This window comes from Oikopleura dioica, chromosome 2, assembly GCF_907165135.1.
Source record: "Oikopleura dioica chromosome 2, OKI2018_I68_1.0, whole genome shotgun sequence".
Classification (NCBI taxonomy): Eukaryota; Metazoa; Chordata; class Appendicularia; order Copelata; family Oikopleuridae; genus Oikopleura; species Oikopleura dioica.
In genome coordinates, this window is record NC_137292.1 from 5,850,666 (window position 1) to 5,868,294 (window position 17,629).

General features: G+C 43.4%; 1 protein-coding gene across 1 annotated transcript; it reads right to left on the bottom strand.

Moving 5' to 3' along the window:
• Window positions 1-365: 365 nt before the first annotated feature.
• LOC145697920 (sodium channel protein type 4 subunit alpha B-like) lies at window positions 366-15,872 on the bottom strand. Its single transcript, XM_081775127.1, has 25 exons — window positions 15,417-15,872; window positions 14,247-14,433; window positions 12,727-12,835; window positions 12,411-12,482; window positions 12,156-12,367; window positions 11,542-11,670; window positions 10,694-10,827; window positions 10,238-10,427; window positions 9,984-10,193; window positions 9,637-9,778; window positions 9,127-9,407; window positions 8,825-8,997; window positions 8,293-8,405; window positions 6,495-7,210; window positions 5,986-6,259; window positions 5,395-5,688; window positions 4,511-5,074; window positions 3,899-4,233; window positions 3,595-3,857; window positions 3,094-3,236; window positions 2,286-2,877; window positions 1,839-2,095; window positions 1,578-1,755; window positions 1,260-1,533; window positions 366-1,076 (listed from the first exon to the last, which is right to left on the bottom strand). The coding sequence occupies exons 2-25, from the start codon at window positions 14,357-14,359 to the stop codon at window positions 1,010-1,012; spliced, it is 5,835 nt and encodes a 1,944-aa protein (XP_081631253.1). The 5' UTR covers window positions 14,360-14,433; window positions 15,417-15,872; the 3' UTR covers window positions 366-1,009.
• Window positions 15,873-17,629: the final 1,757 nt, after the last annotated feature.

Genomic DNA, 17,629 nt, shown 5'->3' on the forward strand with positions numbered 1-17,629 from the left:
TTCAGCCCTGAAAAAAAGCGATTGCAACGATACAAGAGTCAAATTTTGGAAGGACTCGCTCCAGAGATGATTTTTTCGAGCAACAGAGCAGTCAGGATTGTCCTTCAAAGACCTCATTTTCTTCGTTAAATTTTACGAAAAAAAAACAATCCGAAACGAGAATGATCGCTGACCAGCAAAAAGTGGCGGACGAGTTGGCTTCGGGCGAGGCGGACTGGATCTTCCTGGCGCTGGTGATCGATCGCTGTCTGCTGCTTATTTTTATTATGAGTTTCGCGTTTGGAAGCTGCACACTGTTCTACGGCGTCCAAGACGCTAATTACCAGTTGACACTGACTTGAGTGAATATATCAATTTTCTGATTTTGAAAGTTTATTTCCTGATTGTTACAGGTAGGCACTCAGTTCCTAAGAGTTGATATTTTGTTTAATATTTTACAAGAAAGGTGGGAACTCGCCCGGGGCGCTATTAATTTTGGAGCAAAAGTAGCAGCGGCCCGGGGCGAGCACTTTTGCGTGATCGAAGCTATTTCCATTGTGGGTTCGTTGTTGTTTTCAAGGGTTTTTCTATGGTGGATTGGTTCTGGTTTGGGTGGTGTCTTTGCTTTTTGCTTGGAGGTGGAGGAGGTGTGGAAATTTTGGTGAGTGCGCTTGCCACGGGCGGAAAGTGAAATAAGAGAACAGAAAAAGTGAACTTTGGGATTCTGGTAGTCTTGACTCTCTCTCAGTAGTCACCTCGGTCGAGCAGTGCAAATGGCGAGGAACAGTAGCTACTGTACGTGCGGGCGACTCACCTGCCTTGAATTAATGTGGTAATAATTCTAGCAGCAATTTTGATTCGGGACTGATCACGTGTGGCTCATGCGGACGGAGCGACCTCAAGTGGCGACGTTTTTTTTTGTTTTTGGAAAATTGCAGTTTCTGAGGAGTTTCGAAAGCAATGACGGAATCAGCAATGGCAGACGCGAGACAGGGGCAGGATTCATTTTCATCTCGAGCTGTGGCTGCAGTTAGACAACGTCGTCGGTTTCACTTGCCCCGGGCGAGCTGGCGCGCCGCGATTTTTCCTTCACATCACTAAAATATCCTTCATCAAAAATCTCTACATCAGATGGTCTATACAGTGAATACTTTCATCCACGCTCTTGATTGGTCAATCTTATTTCAAGCTTTAATTATTGGCTGAAAAGCTCGATGACCCATCGGCGCGCTAGATGGACATATTCGTTATTATGCTAAATCAAAGTAGAATGGACTCACACTGGTTCTGATATAACTTGCACATTTTCCGTCGACTTGCTTGGCCCTATTTTTCCTTCTGTCATGGTTTGCTGGGTAAAAGTGGCAGCGGCGCGGTACTCTCTCCAAGCGCGTTGGATCAGCACTGCGCTCACTTCTTCTTGCTTGCGTCGCAGAGTAGTCGTGATCGGCTCGTATTGCACCTTCGAAGGATTCGACGCCATGAACTTTTCTTCCATTTGCACTCGTAACATGTCTAGTTCTTCCGAATCACCAAGAACCCGTTTCGTCAGGGCTAGAAGAAACAGTTAAAATCGGCGAGAAAAGAGAGCTGCTTACCGAATAGGACATCTAAGCAATGCAACCTATCGCCCATGACCATGGGCAAGTCCATCGTGATAAGCGTAAGGCGGTTTGGTTTAGGCACACGAAGCGGGTCCTCCAGCGAGTCGCAAAAGTCGGAGAGCTGCTCGTATGAAATGTAGTGCGTCGCCTTGGGATCGTAATTCTCCCAGACCTACAAACATAAAGTTCACAAATCAGCACTTTGTGATGAAAATGTCAACAAAATGAAGGCGCTCTTTTAAAAAATGTTTTTACCTCGTAAAACATCTCAAAGTCATCTTCCGACAGCGGATCGGCGGATTCTTCCGTGGCGACGCCGAAATTCTCCAAGATAATCGCAATGTACATGTTCACCACGATGAGGAAGGTCATCACAAGATAGGTACAGAAAAATGCGACTCCGAGGGCATAGTTGCCACAATTTCCGTTCTTCGAGGGATTCCCATTCTCAATGTGCGGGTCGCAGTCCGGAGCCTGGGTGTTTAGCATCGGCGTGAGTAGACCGTCCCAACCTGAAATATAAGACTTACAATTGACCTCATAGATAACGAATATTTCCATCTTGCTCCTGATTGGTCCTTTTTACAAAAGTTGATCTTTGTATAAAAAAACACCAATAAGAAAGCCGAATGATTTGTGATGGACCAATAAGAGGGAGGAAAAGAAGCAATACTATAATAAAAATCATTTTTCAATACTAACCCGCTGACGTAGTGATCATGAACAAGCAGAGGAACGAGTTCGGAAAGGTGCAAAAGTTGAACATGTCATCAAGGCCGCCATCCCTCTTCACATACGCGAACTGGCTCATTCCGAAGATCGAGTAGATGAAGATCACCAGGAAAAGGAGCAGTCCAATGTTGAGCAGCGCGGGCAACGACATCATCAAGGCAAAGAGGAGTGTTCGGATGCCCTTGGCGCCGCGGATGAGACGCAAAATACGGCCGATTCGGGCGAGACGGATGATTCTGAACAGCGTCGGCTGGACGAAGTACTGCTTGATGAACTCGGACAGCGTCGAACCGATGATCGACAGGATCACAACGACGAAATCGAAGCAATTCCACGGGTTGCGGAAGTAGTGGTGCCGCAGGGCGAACATCTTGAGCACGCACTCGCCCGTGAAGATGGCAATGAAGATGTAGTTGATGAACTCGAGAACGGACTCGAAGTTGGGGCTCATTTCCTCGTGCTCCACCAACATCGTGATCATATTCGACAGGATCAGAATCATAATCGTGATTTCGAACGTCTGGTGCGTCACGATGTCGAATGTCCAGGCTTGAAGTTTGTTCTGAAAACAGACATTTTAAGAATTGAATCGATGGAGTGTTAGATAGAAAGAGTGAAGTACTGGGATGAAAGAGAAGAATTCATTATTCCCGGTAAGAGTTACTTGGTTAGCTAATTAGTTTTAGCTGCCGCTGTTGACAGCGCCAAAGTGATTCAGAAATTGAATCGAGCGAGGGAGGCGTTGCCTAATTTCAACTACAGGCCTGTGCTTCCTCACCTTTGGCCTTGGCACGGGCTTCTGCGGCTTCTTCGATCCGAGTTTCTTCATCGCGTTGTAGTATTTGCGCTGTTCTTCCGTCATGAAGATGTCCTGGCCACCGAGCGCCTTCTTCTGCTGGTTGAAGTTTTCGATGATAACACCTTATCAATTCAGTTAATCATTCAATTTCAATTTCACGAGAAAATTCTAGGCTAGAAAATATTTGGAATCATTAATTCACAACGCTGCGGTGAATAATTAAACGAGATTAAATTGCAGTAGAAATCAAGGAAGACCAACTTGATTAACTTTTCATCTGTTCTCACGTTGCTCGCCAGACTTTGATAAATAAGTTAACTTAGAGCGACAATAGCCCTCAGCTGACCACTTCCCATGTCACTACAGTTGTGCTGTGGAAGGACAGACAGGTGCATTTGAGAATGACATCTTCCTCTTTTTTATGATTTCCGGTAGTTTAAAAAACGGTCTCAGGCTAGAATTAAGAAAGAACAAACTTACCAATAAATAAGTTAAGAGTAAAGAAGGCACCAAAGATGATGAAAATGACGAAGAAAACGTAGAACATGAGCGATTCTTCATATCTTGGCTGCATGTCCGTCTCCGTGATATCTACAGCGTCGTACATGATTGGCGCCCAGCCCTTGAATGTCGCTACTTGCAGCAAGGCGAGCAAGCCGGACATCGAATCGTCAAAGGTGATTTTACTGTTGACCCAGCGATAACGGCCGTTTGTGACGGTTTTCAAGTGGAGACACAGGTCCCTAAAACGTGTTACAAACAAATCAAGAACTTGAGTGCATACTTGGACAGCTTCTCCAAAACGTAGTTGTTTCCGTCAATAACAATCGTCACCTCCGGCTCCAGTTTCTCGCCCGTTTCAATGTCGATGCATTTGCGGAACTTGCCAGCAAAGAGCGTCACTCCCATGATCGAGAAAATCAGCCAAAAGATCAAGCAGACGAGCAAGACGTTTCCGATGGAAGGAATGGCGCCGACGAGAGCGTTGACGACGACCTTCATCCCTTCGAATCGCGAAAGAGCGCGGAGCGGTCTCAACGCTCGCAGCGTCCTCAGCGACCTGATGGAAGCCATTTGCCCATTACCGAGTAATTCTGCCGTCAACGAAACAATAGACACCTGAAGAAAATTGTCTTTCGCCGAAATTAATAATTCAGAAGGAATAATTTGAATTCTCAAAAAAGAATCAACTCTAGTCGACCTTGAATTGCCGGTGAAAATTTAATATGACTTTTTCTTATTCAACTGTCAATGTCCTTATATCTAAAGGTAAAAAGTCGCTACTGTATTTACTCGCAATAAAATGACTCTACAAGTAATTAAGCTCAAAAATGACAGATGGTTGATAGGCCGAACTTTCTTTAAATAATTTTTGAGTTCAGCAGATGATGCTTACCGAGACAATCGCGAAATCGAGCCAGCACCAGGCATTGGTGAAGTATTTCTTGAATCCGTATCCCATCCACTTGAGCACCATTTCGCAAATAAAGACGTAGGTGAAGATCTTGTCCGAGTACTTCAAGCCTCGTTGGAGCTGAGGCTTGTCCTTCAGGTTGACGTCTTCAAAGGCCAGGGCGATGGAGGAAAGCATGATCATCAAGACAATGAACATTTCAAACCACGGATGCTCAATAATGCGATAGGACGTCTTTCGGGCATTGTAAATCACTAGGCAACTGCCTTGCGAGACGTCTGGGTTCAGGAACGCGAACTTGTTTTTGAGCTTATCCGGCCAGCAGTCCGACGGAAGCGGCTCCTCGTCCATTTCCGACTGCTTTTGGGAGCCTTCCATGTCTGGATCCGGCGCGGGGGCGACGTTCGACTGTTCTTTCGGCATGTCCGCCTGCGAAATCGAAGAGGACGAGTCGCTGTCATCGCTGTCGGAATCGTCGGAATCCGACTCGGTGAAAGTGTCCGTGTCTTCTGATTGCTCGTCGTGCTCAGGCTCGGCCTTAGGAGGCTGATTAAAGGGCTCGGAAAAGATGCCGTGAAGCGTTTATGAGCGAGGAAGGAAGCATCAGAAACTAATAAAGGACATAAAAAGTCCTAAGGAATTCAAAGGGGAAAATGAGCTTCACCTCTTTATCACCTGCTTATTGGCAATAAAAAGCGACTGCATGAATGAATCTACTGTAATCTAGTGGATCTACGTCATAGAACGTCATTAAGTATAAAATCTCCTCGGCTCATCCTTTTCTGTGATGTCACGTGTCACAAGAAATGAAGAGGGATTATTTCTGATATCCTTATAAACTCCGCTTTGATTTTTTCATGTTTTGCGAGCCATTCCTTGACTGGGCTCGATTTGACAGCCACAAGCGCATTACTCTTCGTCGGATCTAGCACAGAATCGCTCCTGTTGTCCTGCTTCAGCAGCTCTTCGGACGGATTGATGACCGAGACGCCGTTTCGATGTTGCTCGGAGGCGGAGAAGACCTCGCCGTGGTGACCTTCCTCCTGACCAGGAGAGTGCGGCGCGCTCATCAGCATCGCTTTGCCCTTGCACGTTAATAACAGTTTGTTGATCTTGCGCACGACAATGGCACACCATCGCTGCACGCGCTCTTGCGAGAGCTAGAATTTCAACAAGTTAGATCGTTGATCTGATCAAAGCGATTGCTTCGTAAACACCGTAAATACGAGACAAAATCGTAAACTTGATTTTCCAAAACTATTAAAATTCCACTGACTTGACCTTCATTTTTAGGTTATTTCTCGCTTCAGTTCATTTTTAAGGGAATTTAGTCTAAACCGTGGAAAATAATTTCCACTCGATCATCACGTTTTACGACGTTTACCCCCTTAATCAGCAAGAAATTAATGGAGGCCATTAAACAAAGCCAAAGCTCATAATTATGGATCGACTCTCACCTGGATTGAATTTGGCTCAGCGTCATCTCCTTCCGAAACCAAGTTGTCAGCAGAGAACGAGCTCAAAAGCAAGGCGAGGAAGAGATTCAACACGACCAAGTTGCCGATGACCTGCACGGACAAGAATACGGGAATGCAGACCATCGAGTAGGTCGATTCCTTGTCATCAGTATCGCGCGCAAATCGCATGCAATCCCACATTGTTTCGATCCACTCTCCGCACAAGATTCGGAAGACAATCAAGAAGGAATGCCAGAAATCTGCCATGTGCCATCTAAAATTTATATTATTATCATCTTAGATTTAAATTGTCAAAATTGATATTCAATAAGAAGAAAAACAACAAGTCCCCCCTTAAATTATCGATTGTCGAAAGTTCGCGGCGCAAGTAGAATCCCTGCGCAACAAAATGCATCCCTTTCTCATCCCTCTCGGATGTTCGAGAGTAATCTTAAGAATGAATTTGTGAGGAATCCCTTGAGGAATAATTTTGAACAAAGAAAGTTTACCTTGGTCTGTCCTGATCGTGCGTGGCGCTGTTGATTTGGTTCTTGTACTTTTCGTGGAAGAGTTGCATGCCGACGACGGCGAAGATGAAGAGGATGATAATCAGGACTAGAATGAGGTTTCCCAAGGCGCCCATTGCGTTGATGATGATCTTCATCAACATGTTCAGCGTCGGCCAGGACTTGGCCAGCTTCATGACTCGCATGAGTCGGAATGTTCGCAGTGCTGAAAACGAGGAGACGTTGACCAAGATGAATTCCATCAGCGACATTGTCACGATGAACGCGTCGAAGATGTTCCACGTGTCTTGGAAATAGTAGTAGGGATGCAGGCCGATTAGCTTGATGACCATTTCGAGCGCGAAAATCAACGTGAAAATCGTGTTTGCATCTTGCAGCATCTTCTCGAAATCCTCCTCCATCGGCCTTTTCTCCAGCCCCATGAAGACGGTGTTCGCAATGATACACAGCGTAATGAACAGGTCTAAGAAGGGATCCTTGCAGATCATCGAGCAGAGCTTTTGGAAGCGATTCCAGAGCGGGCAGCAGTTCCAAATGAGGAGCCGATTCGTCCAAATGTAGAAATTGGGCGGACATCGCTGGTCGCCCAAATCCTCATTTTGCGTCAAAATCGAGTGCTGGGACAAAGCTCGCTGCTTGATGACCTTCAGTTCTGGCTCGGCCAGGCGATCAGCTGATGGCGACGACGGACGAGAGCCCTGAAATTATTTTTCATTTGATTATTTAAAAAGTATTTTTTTTTCATTCTCATTTTGGTGGGAAATCGATATTTTTCAGAAGGCTAACATCGTAAAAATGACACTTTTTGAGGATAAAGTCTGTACGGTACTGTCAAAGAAGCACTAGCACTTCTTCAAGCTGACATTTCTGTACGCTCCCTGGAGAGTCATAACGCGTGGAATGGATGTATTAAACTTTTCCAATTGATTTGTAAGAGAGTTGTGGCCCCCTTGAGAGCGCCTGCCGGGGATTACTAACGCTGAAGTCGCCAGGCTGCTCGAGAGGCAAGTGTTCTTTTTTGAGATTGAATGTGTGCCCCGATTTCCAACAATTACGAGGGTAGTTTTAGTGATGAGAAAATGAGATATTTTTCTTGCAAAAAAATGTTTATTCACTGGAATGGAGCTGGCGCTTGGATGAATATTGATGCGGCTGCGGCAGCTTCGGATCAGCTGAAAGGACTCGCCTCGATCAATTATGCATCTCAAATCCACACGCCCGCCATGCCACACCACTGGCATCACGCCCGGGGGGAGAAAAGCAGCCACCAATCACCACAAGTACCATTACCACGGGTAAACCCATCCCAACCCTTCTTGCCATTTCCTCGCAAACGAAAACTCAGACTAGTTACGTCGAATCAATTCAGAAGTCAAAGAAGAATCTGATCGGATCCAAAATTTAACCAAAAATTCATTTTTTTTCGATAAAAAGGAGCAAGTTTGACATCTCAGAATATTTAAATGCTTGAATTATTCAGTCTTTTTTTTTTCTTTTCGCCTTTCGGGAAAAAAAAGGATAAATATATTCCATTTTCTAAAATGCGCGGCTCAAACTCGAACAGACATTTATGACCGAGCAAGGTCACTGCGACCATTTGTCTGCTGCCCACAATCAATGAAACCTAGCTTGATTTAAAACAAAAAAAAACTGGACCTTGATTTATGACAATAAAATTAGCTTTGATCGTCTTGTTGAATCTCCTTTGAATGATTGCGAAAAAGACACGGCAAATTTGCGAGGGCAGGTCTGCTGGCCAAAGTAGTCAACTTGAAGTTACCTGGTTGTTGTTCACTAGCTGGTTGTCCTTGGGCTCCGTGACGATGATGTCGGGTTTCGAGATGATGGAGACGACACCGTTACAATCTGCAACAGTATTTTTCTTCTCGTGCTCTGAACAGCACACATGATCACCAAATCAACCGGTTGGTTCATTTAGGGCGACAACATCGATCCAGGTCAATCACCTCTGCTCTCTCTCTTCGGAAAAGAGGAGAGGGGATCAACTGGCAAACGCGCTAACGCTACTAGAGAGGCCAGGACAACATCGACATGCAAGAAAGAGGGGGCACTAGAACTACTCTACAACGGGTAGAGCGTGACTCGCGTAAAAAACACCCCGCTTTTTGGTTTTTGCTTTTTACGACGAGGAAAGAGATAGAGACTACCGGTGGTCACCCCCGCCAAGAGTGCACCACACTTACGGGTAGTTGTCGAAAGCTTCCCGCTGCGTTTAGTGCAACGTTTCATTGCGTTTAGCGCTTTGCCTGCGATTGAAGGACGTCGTTCAATCTGCACACTCCCGTTTTTACCGTTGTCGACGCCGCCGGTCCCGTTGCCGCTCGCTGCCCTGTTCGTGCTGCTGTCCGAGTTCGTGTTCGCCGAGCCGTTCGTCTTGGGCGACAAGCGACTTCCATCGTCGATCAAGGATGTTCCGCCGACTCCCGCCCCCTTCGAATGTTCACTTTCCATGGACATTCGCTGGCGCTAGAATAAATTAGAAATAGATTGTCTCTCCCCGATTTGGATGATCAAATATGGACCCGAACAAGTTCCCGCGAAAATATCGATTTCCCAAAAACGCGAAAAAGAAGAAGAAGCGACGTCTTCTTACCGATTGCTGAGATGTTCTCCTGACGGGGTCGGCGTGTTCACACTCGGCTTCCTCGACTTGGCTTGTTCCGTCTTTTCCACTTCTTCCAGCAGCTGGCTCAGCTCGGCTTTGCGCTTCTCCATAAGTTCTTTTTGGCGTTTCTCCTCATCAGCTACGATTTGATGCTGTTCTTCGTAGGCCATCGCGACGACGGCGAGGATCAAGTTGATGAGGTAGAAGGAACCCAGGAAGATTACAAAGATAAAGAATAACACGTAGACTTTTCCATTCGTTCGCAATGTCTAAGAAAACCATTAAATATCATTCTCTTTACAGTCAAATATCTGTAATTGGGACATTAGATGCGCGGGTGTTTTCAGCCAATAAGAAGCTTGACTTTTCTCATAGCCAATCCAAAACGCCTCTGAGGCTTTTCAGCCAATCAGAGGCCAGATTTTTTGTGATAGCCAATCAAAGACCGCATTTATCAATAAAATAGATGTCCCAATTAAAAAGCCTTTATTGTCTTACCAGTTGATAGAGATTCTCCCAATAATCCTGCACCATAAGTCGGAATAGCGACAAGAACGCCCACCAAAAGCTGTCGAAACTCGTATATCCATAATCTGGGTTGTCACCATACGGAAGGCAAATAAAGCCGCGCTCGCAGTGTCTATCAGAAGAGAATTATTTCAACTGCTTGAAGTCAGACAAATTATGAGCACTTTATTATTATTACTAAAGCTAAGCGGAGTCATCCTGGGTGGCTTTTAAAAAATTAACGAAAAGACACAAAAGAGCGTAGTCGTAAATTCCCGGCAAGGCGGATTTAGAAAGAATTTCGTTCAAGTTAAAAAATGTCTTCTGGAAGAACTTACCCGGCATCGGTGGTGTTGCCGCAGAGTTGGACTTTTCCGTTGACATTGCAGTAGTTGCACTCGTCGAGGACCCAGTCTTCGAATTTGGGGTAGTCGCCGTTCTCGTCCACTTCGAACTTGGGCCACTCGGAACAGACAGCGTTCAGTTCGCATTCCATCGCCGGCTCGCGCTGGTGATTGTAGTTCGGGTCATCGCTGTAGTTCCAACTCCTGGGCAATTAGATCAGCAACGCGACTAGCAATCCTTTACTTACGATCCATGAATGAAGTGGCCCGGCCATTCCTTGATGCACTTGCGCTTGAGCGAGCCCATGAACAGCTGGAGACCGATGAGAGCAAAAACCGTGAGTCCGAAAAGCGTTAAAATCATGACATCTTTGAGCGCTTTGACGGACTCTATCAAAGCGGACACGATCGTCTTCAATCCCGGGATGACGGATATGGCTTTTTTCAGTTCCCAAATTGATGAATTAGGATGAAGAAAAGGGTTCTTATAGCGAATGAGATCCAAATTGACCAAAAAACTGCGAAAATTTCGACCAAAATTTTGGTCAAATTTTTCGACCAATCGGATTTCCCCATTTGGCCACTTTGCCAATCAGATTTTAGAAAATTAAATGTGACAAAAATTTGAGTTTTGTATGAATTTTCTAGTCGCTATTCCCTTATTTGCGCTAGAATCGATTCTGATTATTGAAATGAAACTGTGCCTTTGAGCGCTCTCAGAACACGAAATGCCCTAAGAGCTGCCATTCCAGGAATTTGACTGGGAGCTTCGGCCTCTCCATCTTTCTTATCCTTGTTAGCGAGTGTACTGAAGGAGTCAATCACGATGTCCAGGTAACTGAATTGAGTGTCAACCGAATATAGTTTAGCCCTTATTAGTCCGTTAATTAGCAGTGGTGACCTTTTTCAAATACAGTAGCGCTGCTGAATTTTTAATGAAAGCAGAGGTCTTTTCTAACCAACTGGAATTATCTTTTATAGAAGCACACATTCGCGCGAAATGTTCCAAGTCGTTAATCAACTTTTGAACTTAAAAATTTGAATTCAAAAATTCCAAATGCAAGAATTTAGGAAAAATGCATGAGGACATGTGAGGACATTCATCGGATATAATTTTGGAGAGTATAGGAGGAGGCTGGTGATCGGTCAAATTTAAGGGGGTAGACGTCGAAACCCAGATTTCTTATTCACAAGGAGGGTTTGCCTGTTAAGATGGTAGCCCCTTATTATATGTGCTCAAGAAGAAAAAACACGAGAAGTTTGACAAGCTAATCGTAGGGAGAGTTATTTGTCGCAATTTGTATCAAAAATTGAGCGCTATTAATATAAGTTGTATTTCCTACTTTTTTGTATATTCATTATAAAAAGCCAGATCACCAGCCAAAGACACCGTTTCTTATTGTTTTCGTGGCCTTACCCTGCCATAATTATTTCACTTAGCCAGCTAAATTTGAGATTGATGATTATTGAAAGATTTTAATTTTCGTCGTGCAATTATTATTAATAAATTAAAATCGCAATCAAAATAATCAATCACGAAAGCAGTACTTACGCTGTGAGAATAACAGAAATATCTAAAATGTTCCACGGATCGCGCAGATAGGTGAAATTGGCGAGCACCATACCACGTGACAAAATTTTCACCGTCATTTCGAGGGTATAAATAGCAAGGAAAACGCGTCTGAAAGAAAAGTCGTTATGCAGAGTTCTGATGATTTTTAACGGCCATTAGATTTTTAAGGGTCTTTTTTAAAGCTAAGGTTGAGTACTTCCGGGCTCGGAACTCGTTAAAAAACAACGCGTGAGAAAGTTCTTGCCGGTGTTTTTGATTAGGGCTGTTAACTGGCAATTCTCATAAGGAACATAAAAAAGGTGTAAATTATCAGAATAGTAGTTGGCTAGAGTGCCAAAAACTACTGGGTTCAAAATCCTGAGTCAGGCTTTAAGCTAAAATGAGGAGCCGCGGCGCGGCTTCGCAATAGAACCATTTTACTCCCTGTTATAAAATACAACCGAAGCCGCAAATGCGCAATTGCGGTTTTGTTCTGTAAAAAAGCTGTTACGCGGCTCATCATTTTAGCTAAGAACCTGACTCAGGTTTGAAACGCAGGTTTCCAAGCCCAGAATTCCTATTTTGAAAAGGCTTTTTTGGTTGTTTTTACTTACTCAACATAGTCGTTGACCCATTGTGGCGGATCTTCTTTAATCATAAAGCCACAATTCGTTAAAATAGTAAGCATAATTAGGTTGTTGAATACAGAATGAGTGTAGATTCGTGAACAGGTGCGCCGCAGCGGGTTTAGAGGACCCAGACACCACAACGCCTTAGTCGCCGAAAACCGATATATCTGCTTATTTTTGTCGAGCACAACATAGGTCTGAAGATTTCTTTGTAATTCTAGCGATCGTGGGTTTACTTACATTCTTATCTTGGTAATAGGGATCCGGATCGATAAGCGTCTTCCCCAGATGTTCTTCCGGGATATCTGCCCACTTTTTGGCGGCTTTTTAAATTGCAGTTTAATGGCGCTAAATCCAAAACACTACTCCAAAATTACTAGCTTTACAAAATTGCCCGATTTTCAGAATTTCTAATTGACGATAAGCCGCGAAATTTCGCCTTAGAAGTTGTCAATAATTAAGAAATCTGAACAATGGTAGGATTTTTGAAAGAAGGGTCTTTATCGTGTCGATTCTAGTTGATTAGGGTTGAGGATTAAATATTGAAAAGCCGTGCCAGGTATTCGGGGACGGACTTCCCTGCTTCGAGGTCGGCTGCTGGTTTTCTTGTTTCCCGGCGGCGAGCCGATGCGCAGCGGTCTCGGGAAAGTCGGGATGCGGCGCGGCTTCATTTCGGATTCGCAAGAAACATAAAAGAATCGACAATTCTAGCTCTGTCGTCTTTCAAATACAAATTTGCCTGCGAAAATTGCCCTTGCTTAGTTTGAAACTTCTTGCTATCGAAGCTGAAAAACTGCTTTCAACGTCTTTTGAATGGTTTAAATAAGGGTGTCACTGTTCTAAAAATGCGAAATACCTTTTTATTAAATAGACCCTCTTAAAATCTTTATGCTAATAGCCAAGTTAATTTTATAGTAAAATAGCTAGTTTTTATTATTATTTATTATGGTCTGCCTAGGTATTATTCTGCCTAGCTATGGTCTTTTTTCTACGACAATAATCATTAGTAAATAAAAAAAGCGAGAAGTGAGCTGTTGAAGGTGACCTAAAGACTCATCATCTTCCTAGTAGTATCGATCCTTTTCTGCTCTATCAATTCATTTTGAGAAGAAGAATAGACAATAGTAGATTGGCAGCATACAGATTGATCTTTCTTTTTTTTTAATTTTTGTAATTATGTTATTTTTCGTTTTTTTTTGTTTCATTCATTTAGCTGGAAAGTGGAGGGCTAGATCACCCTGAGGAACGAAATTGGTGAATTATTTAAACGCCTCGACGAATAAATAAAAAATGTCTTTTTTGAATAAATGAAGGTTTCAGTCGGAAGAGATCCTCAAATATATCGCTTTGGATGAAATATGCAATGGCACATGAATTCTTGCAAAGACCGTTTTTGGGAAGAAAAAAGGTTGAAGGTCAGCTTGTCAATTTTAGTCGATGGAAAAGGCGTTTTGGGAATTTCTACTTGAGCAAAATCAACAGTTCTAGATCTTAAAGTTGGTGCAAATTTGATTGGTTAATGGGCTCAATACAGCTATTTTATTGGTCGATTTCGTCATTCCATTTTTTTATGGAAAATGCCAGTCTGATTTTCGCTACCAGTAAAAAGCAGGTCGACGCATAATTCATCAAAAGAAAGGCTTTCATTCTTGACTTATGCCGCCTCCGAGAATCGTTATTCTCGTTGATGAATGAAACAATAAACTTTAATTATTCAACATTGTTTTTAACATTCTTGGTAATTTATTTTCTCCCTCTTATTTTCCTATCGCGCCATTTTTTTCTCATTTTTCATTTTGCCACTTTTCGAACATCCATTCTAGCGTTACCCTGCAATGACCCTCCCTGCCTGCTGCAGTTGGACAAGCCCTAACCTCACAATCGCCCTGTTGTTAACCCGTTAATCAAAATGATAATCTCCGTACTTTGACAGCTGCTATGTGACATGAATTTATAGCGCTAGAAATTAGGTAGTCAATTTTGCTTCCTCGCGGAAGACAGGCTCCATCATTCTAATAGACGGTCTCCTGCAGGCTGCATCGTAAAAATTGCATTTTTTAAGCTGCGAATCCGTTCCTGGCGCGAGCCGTTCCGCGACGTATTCCGCCGGAACGCCGGAGTCTGAGCTCATCGTGCGTGAGCGGGGTCCACTCCACCTCAAGAATGGTGAAGCCACCCCCATCAGACATTTGCTATGTCACGGGATGAGGCGCCAACGGTGCTGCTGATATTTAAACATAAACACAACCACGACGGCCGCCTTCTAAAACAACTGGATTAGACTACGTGCGAGTGGCGAGTGTGGCTGCTCTGCCCCCAGGGGAGTGCCCAGCCGTGCTAGTGCGCGAGCGCGGCCCCCACCGAAAAATGGCGAGCGAGTTTTGGGCACGCGCCGCATCGGCAAAATGTCACACAAGCGATGATTAGTCGGAAACAAATCAGCTCATCCTGCACAACTACCGAGTAGAAGTAGAAGTACACGGCTAAATTTATTACGCCGGTAACACCCTTAATTCGCCGAGTTATCCGCCGCCCTCTGATCTATTTCATTCAAGAAGTTGTAAAAAGAAAGCTTACAGAAATAGCTTATCAAATTAAACATTCCTTTAACATACTTCTATTCCTGTATCCTAACAACTATCTATAATCAAATCTATTTTACTAATGGTAAGACAAGTTAAAATTCCCTAAAAGAATCTACCTAGAAATTAGTAAGCAAGAAAGTCTATGGAGTTTGGAAGTCTCTGATTGGTTCCATTGAGGAATAAGGGCATTTGATTGGCTGAAAAGCCCTATGAAAGGGCACAGCCTATTTTGAATTAGTAATTTTGTAATAGAAATCGTCAGTTAAACTGCAAAGAAAGCGAAAGAAAAATGACGGCCTTCTGACGGCAGGGGTCCATTTTGGACATGTTGCCGATCGATTTTGGAAAATTCAAAGCTGTCAGCTCTTTTGATTAATGTTACACTGTGTGGCGAACAGGGGCGAATATGATTCGCCGATGGGCCCGATCGGACGAGCAGTGGAAGGGATGGCCTTTCCCCATGGACCCATCCTCGCTGACTCATTTTATCGGAATATTTTACAAAAGAAAAATAAAAGAAAAATGGCGTCGAAAATATCAAAAGGGATTATTGCTGATTATTGATAGTTTTTCTTTTGATTTTTACGACTTCCAAAAGCCATAACACGGGCGTCTCGCCAACCACCGCTTCTGACATTTTTTTCGAAGCAAAGAAACTAACCTGTGGATGAACCTGACGTGGTTGTCGAGAATCTTCGTCTTAGGGCAGTGCTTCCATCACCTGGAAGCTTTCTGTTCTTCTTCGTTGATTTCTTCGTTGAATTCTCTGTTTTTCGAAGTCTTCTTTTTTCTGTCTTTTTTCTGGTTCTCTTTGGCTTCGTTTCTCTAGTGAGTGAGGTTGCTGTAGTTGTGTTGTAATATTCGGCGGTTTAGTTTAATCTAGGTTAATAAATCGCAGGACTGGCCGTCTTCGATTTTCCACCAGCTCTCTTTTCTCGTTTTTCTCAGTTAATAATATTTCAAATCGAGGCTGCGCGCCGGTGCGCCCTCTTGCGGCCCGCCCAAGAAGAGAGAGAGAGAGGATCTTCTTTTTTCTGCTTCTGCTTGAGGAGGATGGTCGAATTCGGCGATTTCGAGTTTAGTTCTCTCTCCTCGCTGGAATTGCTTTTCTTCTTTTCGTATCGTTTTTGGACCGCTCGCTAGGCGTAGTGTGTTTTGGCAGACTCCACCTGTAACAAAGGATTCAGATCTGTTCCCAGTGCAAGAATGAGTTACTACTAAAAAGGAGGAGGGGATAAGCTCGTTTGGACAAGTTCAAGATTGGGCAAGAAGATCTGCGGCGGAAAGCCCTCAGGATGTTCATGAAATAAGCGCCACCCGTCCAAAGAACATGGTTAATTGTCATCACCAAGACAATTGGTAGACGCTTGTTGATTAAAATTGTTATGTTTATCTAGAATTTTCGAAAGAAGACGCCGGTCTCTTGAGAAATCTCCCTCCTCGCCAACAAAGAAAAGGAACAGATCTGAACCCTTCCCCAAATGCTTGTTTATCTAATTAGGACATGCCTTCATCAGTAAATGTCAAAAGGAATAAAAGAGGGGAGAAAAAAAAAGAAAGTTTTACGACGGAAAATTTGAAATTAGCCTGTTGGTTATTATTAGCTTGCAAAAAGGGTCGTTGTTTGAAAATTTTTGCGAAATCAATTTTGAATGATGAATCGAAACAATGGGGAAAATAGGAAATGCGAAAAAGAGAATGGGAGGTGCGCAGTGGCGGAAACTGAACCCAGCAGCCTGGGTAATAAATGGTCAAGTTTACGATGAAACGTGACGGTATTCCGAGGCGTTTACGAAAAGTAACAACCGTTAATTGTCGAAAAAAAAGAGTTTCATTCTGAAAAACGCTCGAAATAGTAAGCTTTTATTGGGTTTTAAATAGCGCAATCTGGATTTTTTATTGAGCCTTTTATTAAGTTATATCGTAAATAAAGAAGAATCCTCTTTCATCATCACTTTCTTTTTAGTCTCACATCAGCACTTATAAATCAGCGACTTCCCGTTTACACCCGCTCAAAAATCCACAGATCGATCATCGAGGCACGAAAATTCAGACTTCAAAATTTCATAAATTGGCAGATGATTTGCGCCCTAATTACGCATGATTGGCTCTTTCTCTCCCGGAAAGAGCCCCCCTCTTTGTCACTTTTTGACATTTTTTTCCTGAATAAGAGTCGCCAATTTTTCGAATTGTCGTTTTTTTTGGCGGCTTTTTTGGCAAAAGTTGGCGGTATTTGCCGATTCCGATTTCTACAGTCTAAATTACGAGAATGTCATTTTAGCAGCCGCCCAGGCACAGTGGCGTGATTTAGCCTGCCCTCCATGGCTCACTACTTTGTAACCTAATAAGCTCGCAGTCTATTACTATCGATTTCTGAATCCGCATATTTTTTTTCCTCTTCGCGGAGAAAAAATAGCAGCGTAAAGTTCACTCTCCCAATTTGCCAAATTGAGAAACAGAGGGAATAGATATCCTTTATATTGCCAATTGGCTATTACTCTCTGCTTTTTTTTTCAAAATCGCAGCGAGTTTTTCTTTTTAACTCTTTTGGATATTGAAGAGTTTTTTTTTTCTTCTGAATCTCTTTGGCCGGAAAAGCGAATCTCTTGAATAAGTCCCTTTTTTGGTATTTTTGGTATAAACATTATTATTAAGAATTTGCGAGAAAGAGTAGCAGATTTCGAGCGATTTTCCTGGTGGAGAGGCGTTCGAAAAATCGAGAAGGGCGATTCTCCCTCAGGCGTGAATTTGCAGCCCGCGCGCGCCCCCCAGCTATCCGGAGGGTCGAATCCATCTTTACTGGTAACGAGTTAAGCTCGTGCAACTCATTCAACTCGCATATGGAAAATAACAAATGAGAGCATTTTTTTCGTT